The sequence below is a fragment of the Anguilla anguilla genome, chromosome 9 (genome assembly GCF_013347855.1).
Source record: "Anguilla anguilla isolate fAngAng1 chromosome 9, fAngAng1.pri, whole genome shotgun sequence".
Classification (NCBI taxonomy): domain Eukaryota; kingdom Metazoa; phylum Chordata; class Actinopteri; order Anguilliformes; family Anguillidae; genus Anguilla; species Anguilla anguilla.
The window spans coordinates 33,441,952-33,455,222 of record NC_049209.1 but is presented as its reverse complement, the minus strand read 5'-3'; the positions used below and the strand labels follow the sequence as shown (position 1 = coordinate 33,455,222).

General features: G+C 42.3%; 1 protein-coding gene across 1 annotated transcript; it reads left to right on the top strand.

The window, feature by feature from the left end:
* Nucleotides 1–10,410: 10,410 nt before the first annotated feature.
* LOC118235463 (thymosin beta-11-like) lies at nt 10,411–13,023 on the top strand. The gene is made up of 3 exons (XM_035432865.1): nt 10,411–10,568; nt 11,493–11,597; nt 12,460–13,023. The coding sequence occupies exons 2-3, from the start codon at nt 11,498–11,500 to the stop codon at nt 12,495–12,497; spliced, it is 138 nt and encodes a 45-aa protein (XP_035288756.1). The 5' UTR covers nt 10,411–10,568; nt 11,493–11,497; the 3' UTR covers nt 12,498–13,023.
* The last annotated feature ends 248 nt before the right edge of the window (nt 13,024–13,271 follow it).

Here is a 13,271-nt window from a genome sequence, read left to right as displayed (position 1 = left end):
AGGAGAGGGAAAGAGGAAGAAACAGAGTGAATGAGAGGGCAAGAAGGAAAGCAGGCAATAGAGAAAGGGAGGGGTGCGGGAGAAGGGGGAGAGTGATGGAGAGAGTTCAGAGGGATGGGGCCTGAGCCGTTTCGACAGGCGAATTCGTTTTGTCAGCGGATGAGGAGCAGCTCGGCGGAGCTTTAAGTCGCTTACATAAGCCGCCCGCGCACGCACCGGGAGGCTGATATAACACCTCTCAGCGCAGGGGAAGAACACACCTGCTGAAATCACTGAGTGCCCTGTGGAAGACGAGAACGGAGTGAGAGAAAGGGAGGGAGGGAAAGAGAGAGAGAGAGAGACTCAGTCTGAACAGGTCAAAAACTTTAGAATTCTCATTTTTATCTTGCAAATCTCCAATAATATTTGCAATAATAATCTCAAAATAATTTGAAGTTCTGTACATTTTCTGTGATATTTACTATATGTCTTAAAAATATGAGTGTAATATTTATCTTGCAGATTAAGATTTTCATTTTTTATCATTCTAAGCTCAGAGATTTACATTGACATGTACTATGACATGTCTTAAAAAATACAACAGTAGTGCTATTCTTTTGAATGAAGCTGATAATAAAGTGAAATAAAGTGAGAAAGAAAAGAGGCAGGACACCTAATCCATGTGTGCTACATGCCCTTAAAAAGCAATGTTTAGTTACTATGTTCTCATACACCATAGACTCATCTGCGGAGCGGTCAGGGAATAATTAGCCACGGCTTAATAAATTGTCTTAACGGTTATTTCCCCTGGAAAATTCCCACCGTGCAGTGGTGTGAGACTTGACTGTAAACACTTCTACATGAGAAAATAAAGATTGATTGATCGGGCCAAAGCACATTAAAGAGTCTGATGCTCCGTGTGGTGGGACGAACATTTCTCTCAAGCTGCAGAATGTGATGAGGGCAATGCCACACTAATGACATCACTGTCAGAATGATGCTTTTTTATTACCCTTCCTCTCACAAATTTGGAGTCATTGTTTTGTTGCAGAGCTGGGTCAAATACGTATTTGTTTTGAATTCAAAACTTTTCTACGCATTACTGATCTTGTCTGGTGTGTGGAGCCAATGAAAGACTCTCAAAAAGTGCAAACCCCGCCTTCTGGTCATATTGGCAGGCTCAGATACACCAGGCAAGATCAATAGAGCACAGAAAATAATTTGAATCCAAAACAAATACATATTTGACCCAGGTCTGTTTTGTTGTGCCCATCCACATACAGAGGCCTATATGACCCCGTACCCCACTGAGGCTCTCTGCAGTACCCAGGGAACCCTGGCTGACTTGAAACATTCTCCACCCAAGGGCCAGTTCTGCCCGGCCACTGTAGACTCCCAATCCCTAACTGACAACAGCACCAGAGTGACATGGTGGTGGGTGTGGCCATCGTTCCAGGTAGTGAGTGATATGGAAAAGAATGCAAAGAAATGGCTGGATAGGCGTTAATGGTCCACTTTTTCTGGGGTGAGCAATCAAAGGCACAAACAACTAAAAACCATAAATAAATAAATAAACAAATAAATAAATAAAACTTCTAACATAGAGACTGAAGATAGAACCTAAATATATTCAGCACAGCAACCCTGCCTGTGAATGTCTATTCCAAAAGCATTTCAAGCTGTGCCATTATAGGGGGGTATACAAAGGGTACAGGAAACACTTTATTTATCAGCTATGCCTCTGCACACATTTGTGTGCAACTGCATATTCTACACCAGCTTCAATGATTTATCTACTTTCAGAACGGAAAATAGCATTCCACTATGCAAACTCGATGCCATATATGAACAGCATCTAGTAGATAAAAATGTATGTTGCTAAAGACATGTTTTTCTAAAACAAATAAAAGATTTAGTGTGTCCGTGCAATAGGATAATCATGCACAAACACAAGACACACACTCATCAATGTAAAGTTATGCATTACTTTCTGAAGGCTACAGAAATCATAAAACAGAGCAAGAATTAATGAATCGAGGGAGAGATTATGCTGAAAGATACACTATATCCTTTAAAACCAATGCACCAGTACAAGAGGATACTCTAACCATGTTAGGCTAATATGATAATGTGACAAACACACCAAATGAATATAACATATTGCCGAATATATTGTCCTTGGCATGGGTGGAGTATTGACAGCCCCGGTCACTATGTCCCCTGAAGAGGAGGGTGCAAAATCACTGCCCCCCAACCCCCCCACCCCCCCCCACCCCGACCGCTCCTCAGAACCCAACCCCCCTTCCTCATGTGCTCCATCGGAATGGTGTTGCCATGCCAATGGCTTCTCATTCAACTGTGGTTTTCTTGGAGCTTTCTCTCACTCCCCGCTGGTCCCTGTCAATCAGCGACCCGAGCACACGTCCGCCCTGACAGCGGGACGCTCCGTCCCCCGTCCCCCTCCCGTCCCCCCCGTCCCCCGCCCCCCCCCCCCCCCCCCGTCCCCCCCGTCCCTCGCGCGCCCAATCCGCACGTCCCGACAGCGGAGCGGACGCGCCGCGGAGCGGTCGGACGGCCAGGGCCTGTCTCATCTGTTATGCAGGTGCGCTGTTAGCTCCCAAATAAGGAGGAAACGACCTGCTCTCCAAAAAAGACTGCGCGGATCGAGAATTCCAAAACAGCACAGTGATGCCGTGCAAGCTGCAGTCTGTGCGTGTGTGTGTGTGTGCGTGTGTGCGTGTTTGTGTCCATGCATGTGTGCGTGCATGCATGCATGTTTATGTGTGTGCGTGCATGTGTTTGTGTGTGCATGTTTGTGTCTGTGTGTGTGTATGTGTGTGTGTGCATGTGCATGTGTGTGTCCATGCATGTGTGCGTGCATGCATGCATGTTTATGTGTGTGTGTGTGTGTGTGTGTGCAGGTATGCATGTGCACTTTAATATTTTGTACATGCATGTCATTGCCTTGCCAGTGTACTGGACAATACAAACTGCAGGATCTGGGGAAATAAGTATATGAACAAAATCAAAACACACCAACTCATGTCGAGACAGGGAAAAGAAAACATGTTTTCGTAATTTTGGCCACTTCTCTCTCACCACACATACAGAGCTACCTGTTTTATGCTCAATAGTGAGCAGTGGGATTGTCTCTATGAGCACATACGCATGTGTATGTGCACTGTGTGCATGAAACCCACACCTACAGGCCATGCCATACCTGTTAGCATTCTATCACCAGCAAGGTCACTTACAGTAAGCCCAGCGCTACAATATTTGCCCTCTATGTGACTAGCCTTATTACAATATGGTTAATGAAATCTCAAATAAAGCAAAACTCAAGGACAAAAAGCCATTTGTAGCTGACCTACGTAACACATTATTATATTTAATCATAAAAAACCTTATAATTAAGGCATTGGACATGGCAGGGACTAAGGCATACTGAAGAAACTCATGAAAAATCAATATCTGCATCTCTCACCTCAGTGAGTCATAAATTCATGATAGAAAATAAATGTTTTTTATTTTTTTTATTTGCTGTGTGCTGTTGACTGTCTAAAGGACATTTCCTGCCACACAGCTCACAACTTACACCCCTCACTGTTGCCCAGGTAAGACGGGGAAGAGGCTGTTTGTTTTGTTTTTTTGTTGCACATTTTAAATTTCAGTCTCCGGCAGAGAATCCTAATCAATTTTTTTTTTCTGTGTTTTTCAGAAAAAAGTTAGCCATTTGAAAAACATGTTTGTTTCTGTGACAAACAGCACTCATTCTACCAGTAGGCGAAGATTTTTCTTAACTTAAATTACAACATACAGCTTGACACAGATAACTACTTTACTTCAGGAGTGAACATAAGTAAGTGCGCAAGCGAGGGGAGAAGGGTGTGCCTGTTGGAAGCTGACTGACTGTGGAGGGGAAGATATCACTGTTCTGCTCCTTGCTTCACTAAACACAGCAGGGAGATGCTGTGTGAATCCAGCGGAAAGCCACGCAGAGAGAGAAATAGCTGAGAAAAAGAGCTGTGCCCTAAACCGCAGCACAGCCACGATCTTCCGGAGGCCTGTGAGGCGTCCACTGTGTCCGACCCTCACCGTCCAATCCAGCCTGCCCACAGATGCTCTAGATACAAACCAGATAGTCAACTCTGGTGTTCCATCCCACCTCTGTACCTCCACAACTAGTTGGTTTCCAGTCGGTAACATGAGCTTCTGGTGATGTGGGTGTCCCGTTGCAAACTGTGGAGATTTAGCCTTCGACCACATCCCTAAATGAATACTGATAAATGTGTATGTGCCAATGCAAAGTGACAGCCAGCATATCAGAATGCTTAGTGCTTCAACAATGACAAAGACAGAGCTTTCAATGTTAAGTATATAGCGCTGACCATAAAGTCACTCCATAGACAATTTAGGTATCGATACCCTTCTATCCATTTCCACCTGAACACAATCATTCCTCTGGAAGAGAAGAATCACACAGTACAACTACAAGATTTGAGTGAGGATGGATTGCTGGTGCTGTTTGTGTTTGGGCAGTACTATGGAGGGTAACACAGAGATAACACCAGTCTGGCATAAAGGACAAGTAGGATTGCCACCTTCTTGTTCAGGCTTGCAAAAAGAAGGTTGCAGGTTTGACCCTGCTATTGCAACCCTTGAGCAAGGTACCGTATTCCTTTGCCTCCAAAAACATCCATACGTATGTGTGGATAATAATGCAAAAGAAAATAAATACATTTTATCCTACATAAGGAAATATGCAAAGTGCAATAGATACGGATTGTGAAACATTAAGTATGAATGAAAATATGTACTTAAAAGTGATAACCTGGCCCTGTTCCTCACCTACAGCTTCAGGCTGTAAAACTAATCTCTGAAATTTGACTCTGCTGATGAATCACTTCAGTGAAACAAATTCCAGAAAAGCATACTGTATAACCTTCAGAAGCTGAGATACCAGTTTTTCGAGAATAAACTAGGGACTTACTCTCAAAAATGCTTTAACATAGTATCATCTTTTTTTTCATTTCTAGGAAAAGAAAAAATGCCCCTTCATTGAAGAGCAGACAACATAATCCAAAATGTCCACACAGGAATTTGAAATTGCGGTTTTCCACATTTCAGGCTGCGATCACTCGACCATGGCCCATGATTCGCACAGAGAGGCCAAGAGCACTTCTCTGTGTGAAGTAAGGAGACCAATTAAGTCAGAAATGGAGAGATGGAATGGAAAAAATAAAATAAAATAAACTGTTCCACAATCAGTACATTTTTTTTTTTCCGAACAAATATATGCAGCACATTTCCATCTATGTGACACAAAAAGGATCTTTACCACCCCCCAGTGGTCAGTTCTGAAATAGGGGAATCGTTTATGAATTTGTGTAAAAACTGAATAAAATGTTGTGTCAGGGTTGATCAGATGAACAAGAAAAGTTTGATTCACTCTCCATTTTCTTTTTCCAGGGGCATCCAGACCTTTTTTTTTTTCAGAGGGCATTTTCAGAGTAAAGGATAATGAGGGAATGTCTGAAGAGCAGTAAGACTCCGAAGGAATCTATCCAATTCAGCCGAGCTATTCATGAAAAATAAATATTGTGTGTGTGTGTGTGTGTGTGTGTGTGTATGTGAGTGTGTGAGTGTGAGTGTGTGTTTGGGGAAGGGGGGTAGAATTCTTTCACTCTCCCTTGGGCTAATTCAAGGAATGTGAATATTAATTTTTTGGCCTTTTCACAGGTAATTTATACTTTTAGCTCCTGGGGATTTTTAGGCCAAATTAATATCCGTATATACAACGCAGTGCATAAACTGAATGTTAATCACACAAGACCTGTGTGTTCAGTTCCATTCAATTCAATGTCGGTTGTATTGAGGTTTTTACAGAGACACTGTTACAAAGACACTTTGCAGGGCCAACACCCTTGGGCCGATAAATTTTCTTATTAAAAATTATTATACAGCTACCGCCACCTGTTTCAAAATTCTAGTTTAATTGGATTGAAAACTCATCTCAACACTAAACTATAGAGTTTTCAGGCATTTTTGGAGTTGTTCTGTTTGCCAAATCGAGCATCTGGAAAGGTACATTCCGACTGCATTGTCTTTACACTCTCATCAAAAGTGGAGATATTTCTGGTAAGAACCCATTCCACACTATTTTCTCATTGGAAATAGGGTACATAATCCAACAGAGATTTCTGTATTGATCATCATCGGAGACCACCCGCTGATGTGTGAAAGCCTCCCATTGTCTCACGCGTAACGTATAAACGTGGCGTGGAAGCCTCTCGTGAGCATTTGCATTATCTCTAGACGAACAGAATTTTAGTGGAATGGGGCCAAATCTATCTGTATGGAGTCTTCCAGCACAGCGGCTGCATAGCTCACAGGGTGACAGGCAGCGGCAACCGGAAGAGGCCCACAAATAAGATTCAATGTATTCTTTACTGGGAGGATAAAGAAAAGAAACAGCTGCAATATCGCCAAGCAATAAAACACACGCGCTCGCACAATTCAGTAGTCCAGCAAATATACTGGGCATGTAATGGCTGCATCATATATTTCATGAGTTGTGAGTGTTTACAGTGTTGTTATTCTTAATACGCACACCGCACAGCAATGCCACAATCAAAAACACTGCAGTAAAGCAATCAAAGGGGATGTTTTTAATCCAATTTGCCTTTTTATTCTTCTTCAATTTCCTTTTATTCTTCTTTTCATGTTCTTCTTCTTGCGGCCTTGTTAGGGAAGGGAACAATTTTTCTTTTTGTTGCTTTATGAAGCAGACCGCCATGTTAATTGGGCACAAATTGCCACCACCTGTTTGGAAGCCTGGACAGACACAGCTGTCCGTGCTGTGCTGGCTGATAAACCTTTATGTGCCTTTCTGAAGACGCGGTGCTCATTGAAAATCCCTCGATAATTAACTTTTAGATGGATGAACACAAATAGTTAAGTCCATACAGGTTCCCATAATTTCGCAGATTTAAGGAAGTAGTGCTATGTTGAGAATTGCCTTTTTATCAGAAAACATTGAAGGCCAGGCCTTCCCTTAACCCTTTAACCCCTTAAGGTGTACGATTACAAATATCTGATTAGAATGTTCTTAACTGAACATTCAAATTCTGATGTAACTATCACTACAGGTGACTGAGTTCTAGAACACTGACTTAGATTTTTTTTTTTTTTTTTTGTTTAAACATTCCCAAATACTTACTCTTCAAAGTGCGAATGTATTTACAGAAATCTATTTTTTACACACACAAGCACGGACAGAGCTGAAATGTGCAAGTGTGCATTCTATGTAACTAACTTGTGATTCACCAGTGATTTTTGACCTTCTCTTTCTCCAAAGTTCAGATCAGAAAATACATTCTGCCACGAGGAAAAGCAGCATCAACTGATTCCATGAGAGTATTCCCTGCATGCCAACAAAAAATGTTCTCTCGCAGCTCATAATTATCAGAATAAATCACCCCAGAACCGCTTCGGGTTCCACTGCCAGAAGCAGGTTTGCATGCTCTCGGTTCCCAATCCTGGAATATTGGGTCCAAGCAATCAATTGTTAAAGCTTTGAATAATGTAGCTAAATCAAATCAAGCTTAGTTTAATGGGACTTCCACTCTTTTGTGTTTCTTGTGGTTTAAAGGATAATCACTCTGTGTGTGCTAGCGTGTGTGTGTGTGTATGTGCGTGTGTGTGTGTGTGTGTGTGTGTGCGTGTGTAGGGAAGTGGGGTAGAATTATTTTGCTCTCCCTCAGGTTAATTCATGGAACATGCATATTTAATTTGAGGACCTGAAGACCCACGCTGCCCAAACCACGAGATAATGATGAAGACGGTCAACGTCAGAAATGTGTGTGTGTGTGTGTGTGTGTGTGTGTGTTTGTTTATTTTTTTGTTGAAGACAAAGCAATAGAGATATATGGGTCGGTGAGGTAGTTTTTGGGTCAAAAATAATAACAGTGAAAACAGGTCAGATGGTATTGGGTCAAATTACATAATTACGTAACAGGTAAAATAATTAGCTACACTCCAAGTCCCATTGAAATAAAAATTGCTGGGCTTATTCGAGGCATAATGGTATTTATAGACCCACTCTTGTTGCATAGGCCTACATTATGCTTTTACCCCAATCGGTATATCCGTGGGGTTGTTAGTAGAGCCAAATCCATCCTGAGTGCTTGTTGTCAAGATGCTAAGATTTAGAGAAAATTGTATGTCTATGTCAGTGTATGGTTTCAATGCCTTTTGAGAGCATAGAGTTGAGATCCCTTCCGGTTTAGCTATGTATGACACAAATGGCACACTTGGATGGCAGTTCACTGGAAACTTTTAATTCTGTGGTTGTCTACCAATAATATCAGGCTATGCATTTTTTTAAAGTGGACTATCAAGTCGTTCACAAATATATAGTCTAAAGTCCAGTTTATCTGCTCAGATGATGAACTACCCTTTTTGTCGATGTGAAGAAGGTTCTTTTCTAAATACATACTGTATCTATGTCACTTATTTCAGTTCAGGGAATATAAAAACACTGTCTTATTATATTTTTGTAAATGCCTTTAAAAAATATGCAGAGATTTGGATTTCTGGCATCCATTCTAGTAGAAATAAATATATGAGAGTGGGGAATCCAACAAAACTGATTAGTACATAGAGTCAAGTAAATTTAGTTTATATTCATATATAGTTTTACAAAAACCTTAAAACAATGACATGTTCGTGTGATAAAGATGCGGGCGCATCACCAACACGAGCGCGCCTTCAGGTGCTGAAGCACATATGATCGGGGACGCGCCGTTTTGCATCACTTCCGTATTTTTCACTCCCGGACAATTTCCCACCTTAAAAATAAACTTTAACGAACTCTCATAATTCACAGTACATCTTTTCTCTCATGACCGTTGCAACTTGCATGGACATGTGAAATAATAAATGCACAATTAATTGACATGGCGTGGAACAGCTGACATAATTGTGTAAAAGCTGTTTAAATGTAAACTACTTTCCATTCATTACTCACGCTCAAATCTGTTTGTCGATTCATCTGTTTCCACTCGCAAACGGCGCGTCAGGGCACCCGCATGGTTATAGGAATAAGCGCACCTATTGTGTTTAGCGGGGGGGGGGGGGGGGGGGGGGGGGGGGGGTTTGCTGGTATAATTAACTGACCTGTGGGAATTTTCATGTGGTTTGATCCTACACTTTAGCGGGAGGCTGAAGTTTGTAAAAGGCAGTCGGTGTGGGACTGCTGGGGGAGAGAGGTTTGAATAACTTTTGCCCTGAGATTCCTGTGTTGCAATGACTGCAACGGCGAGAGGTCTGAACATTTGTAAATATTTATTATTTTCATGTTATGTTTTTGCCAGTCTTGACTTCACTGTAAATATTTAATCACTGTACAAATTAAAAACAACATCAGTTCTGCTGAATTCCTGCCTCCTGAGCCTTTCTACATCCACCCTTCACCGTGAGACACGGTTACCTCACGACAGTTTTTTATTTATCTGTCTTTCTTCCTCTGTATTTTAAAGCTAGACGCTCATTTCAGTATTGATTGAGTAAGGCATTCTACGTCCATTGCAGTCCTTCATTTTTCAACTGGAATGCGAATAACTTATTCAGACCACAAGATGGCGCCCCGCATCTGTATATCAATAATTAGAAACTTTCTTCTCATCCATCTGCACCATCGCTGTAGCCAGGGGGACACTTCAGGTGGCGGTTGGAGAAATTCAGGGAATCTTCAGGATTCCAACCCCATCGATTCTGTTTAACAGCTAATGGCTGCTGCACAGTCTCAAGTGGTTTGTTTACATGATGCGAAATTATCCAAAGTTATGTATCAAAGTTATTATATAGCAGATTAAAAAGTTACATCATGGAAGCCATTTCATGTAACATTCCGTGGACAAAACCAGAGAATGCTAGTACAGATTAAATAAAAGACACATAATATTTCTCAAAGACACTGGAAATGTCACAGATAAATTTGAGCACCGTTTAAAAAAAAACAACAACACATCATTTTGATGTAATTGACACAATGCCTAGAGCACAGATAAATAAATAAACAACTCTAAAAACTCCTGCTGTGAGTTTCCCTGGTCCTCAGTGTTGATGTTAGCGTTGCAGCATGGCTATCATGGCTATCACCAGTCTAAGCACTTCTGAAGCGTGGTGTTTTCTTGGCACTCATTTCTGACAGCACTTGGCTATTTCAAGGAAGTTTGTGTCATGCCAAATTTTACTCCCACCCCCACCCTCACCCCAAAAATAATGCAGTTCCGCTTCGCCCTCTGTATCAGCCCCTCCCATCACCATGCATGAATATTAAATGGAGGAGAGAGAAATGAGCTGATCAATCACTAGCTCTCTCTCTCTCTCCAATCCCTCTCTCTCTCTCTCTCTCTCTCTCCCTCTCCAATCCCCTCTCTCTCTCTCTCTCTCTCTCAATCCCACGCCCTGGTGCAGACAGAAGGTGTGCAGAGAAACGCAGGCAAGCAGAGAAACGGCCCCCCTGGCAGACGCACACAGACTGACACAGCCTTGCAGCTCACAGACACGGCGTCTCCACTAATACGGTAAGACAGTGGGGAGGTGGGGTGGGGTGCGGTGGGGGGTGCATGGTGGCAAGGTGGCATTGCCCTTTGTGGGCTGTGGTGAAGCATTTTCGCAGCACCATGTGGTGTCAAAGTCGGCATTGATTTTATTAAAGCGCAGAGCAGGAAAATGTAGCCAGATCGTTGTGGCAGAGAGAAGGACGCTTTGTGGAGTTTACCCTTGAGCATTTACTGCCTGGGGGGCCTCCATGTTGAGCTGGACAGACACGGGGATCTGGAGCAGAAGAGTGGGTCAAATGGAGCAGTGAGCGATGGGGGGGGGGGTGGATGCTGGGGTCTGAGAGGGGGGAACAGAGAGTGAGCTGTAATGTATCTACTCTCCAGGCTGCTGTTCCAGGGATGCATGTATGTGACTGGGGCTGAGGCAGTAGGGAGAGAGGGAGGGAGGGAGGGCTGAGGCAGGAGGGAGGGAGGGAGGGAGAGAGGAATGGTGAAGGGAGGAGAGAAGAGGGGAGGAGAGGAGGGGAGAGGAGAATGGAGGAGAGGAGAGGGGAGGAGAGGAGAGGGGAGTTTGGGAGAGGAGAGGACAGGACAGGAGAGGAGAGGAGGGGAGAGGAGCTCAGGGAGGGGTAATGATGGTGTCTGAGCAGAAGGGAGAATGAAAGCCCGGGCCCACAGGGATGGACAGGGTGCACAGTGGAGTCCTAGGGGTGGAAGTATAGGCCAGCTCACAGCAGGGAGCACTGGCTGGGGCCTCCACACACATGCATATGCAGGTGACCATGTCTCTTTATATGTATACATTTTGCCATAACATAAAAAATAGTAGTGTTCTGGCAGCTTCTGAACAGTAGGATATTCAAAACTGCAGGCAAACAAAAATGAATTCTTTGTTTTTCAAGAGGCACAAGATTCATATTGTTGCTTTGCTCTTTCCGGTCACAGCCAACATGTCGGACAAGCCTGACCTGACAGAAATTGAGAGCTTCGATAAGTCCAAGCTGAAAAAGACTGAGACCAAAGAGAAGAACCCCTTGCCGACCAAAGAAAGTAAGTTGGCCCAGTGTCAGAAAGTTGAGTGGATTTCCTACACTACTGAATGCAGCTTTGCTAATGTTGTCTGTTGGCTCTATCTATTGATTTTGTGTGTTGAAACAAAATCAGAGTTACAGAGCTAAACTGTATACTCTGGAGTCTTATCATTTACATTCCACTGTTTATCTATTTAATTACATTGTGCGAAGAAGCATGATACAGGAATACAACGGTAATCAATGATTATACAGATTTTAAAAAAATAAAGTACAGAAATAAGTCTTTCATTTTAACTCCCAATTGACCAACATAGCCAGTTCAGAAAAAGTCAATAGTGTAGTTCGCATTTAAAATAAAAACGAATAAATAAATAATAAATAAATAAATAAACGGTCAAATAATATTTGTATATGTATTTACATAAAAGTCCAAGCAGTACAGTAATCCCTGCGGGGGGCTGGGTGGTTCATCCTGTTGAGGCACAGAGGTCGCAGACAGCACTGCGGCATAAGCATGAACGGGTGCCGCAAACTGGGAAGAAAAGCGGGGGAGGGAGGGGCTGATGTCAGAGATGTCTCCACAATTCATCAGAAGTTAAAGTGTCCACTACATATTTAGGGGCACCAACAACTACGTACTACCTGTGCACACTAACTAAAGTCCACGTTCCTTCTGAATGATAAAACAAAATCATTCAATACACCCATTAACATTTTAGCCTGACAATATGACTGAAATAAATAGGAAAATGAAACACATCTTAAAATCTGCATGGGTTAAATGTGTTTTTATGTTGTTGTTTTTTAAATGTTTTGTCGTAGTTATAGAGGCATGGCAATGCCATAAATTTTATTTTATCTTTTTGTATCCTTTTCAGCCATTGAACAGGAGAGAAAAGAAGAGTCTTCCACCTGAGAGAAATGTCCAGCAACGTCTTTTCGATGGGCTGTCGCCTAATTCATCTTCTGTTCCAATGCGAGAATTGTGAGGAGGGTGTAAATTAAAGAGTCCTGTAACCCAGATTTTATTATTGACTTAGGGTTGCCAGATTCTCGGTTTTGGACCGGAATGTGTAGTTTTCAAATTATTTGCACAGATCCAGACCTGACAGTAGTCTATAAATATTCGTCTGAATAATTGATTGAACAGTTTCCGCTAGTTTGTAATGAATTCCATCTTCTGTCTCCACTGTTACACTTTTTCTCCTCCTTCTCCTTAACCCTCCACCCCCCACCCTGCAAACTGACAGCATGCCCGCTCTACGCTATTAAGCTTCAAGCTGCCCTTTGTCACCTGTGTGTACATGTGTATGGTATCTGGTTTTCTAAAACTCTAAATCTGGCAACCCTAGCTTAATTTCGGGCTTGGGTGGGATGCGGTTGGGAGGACAGTGATAGTTCCCTTCACTACATCTCTTCCAAATAAACTTAATCTTTAATTACTTTACTATCTACTTTTTGTGTTATTTTATGAATAATAAACATATGGTGGAGAAAGAGAAATCAAATGTGATCTTGAAAAAAAATATAAAAATAAAAAATAAATATAAAAATAAATAAATAAAAACAGTGACTGACTGGGAGTTTCTGGTGGGCATTGCTTGTGGCACTGCTTGTTTAAGTTGGCCTATAAAATAAATATTGTTCGGCTTACACAAAAGGCCATCATTTCGAAACCAGGCGGAAACGA

What these genes read in the sequence shown, in the direction of transcription:
- LOC118235463 (XM_035432865.1), top strand. Translation starts at nt 11,498, where the DNA reads ATGTCGGACAAGCCTGACCTGACAGAAATTGAGAGCTTCGATAAGTCC. An exon ending in CCCCTTGCCGACCAAAGAAA is followed by an intron (nt 11,598 to 12,459) that starts GTAAGTTGGCCC and finishes TATCCTTTTCAG; the next exon opens with CCATTGAACAGGAGAGAAAA.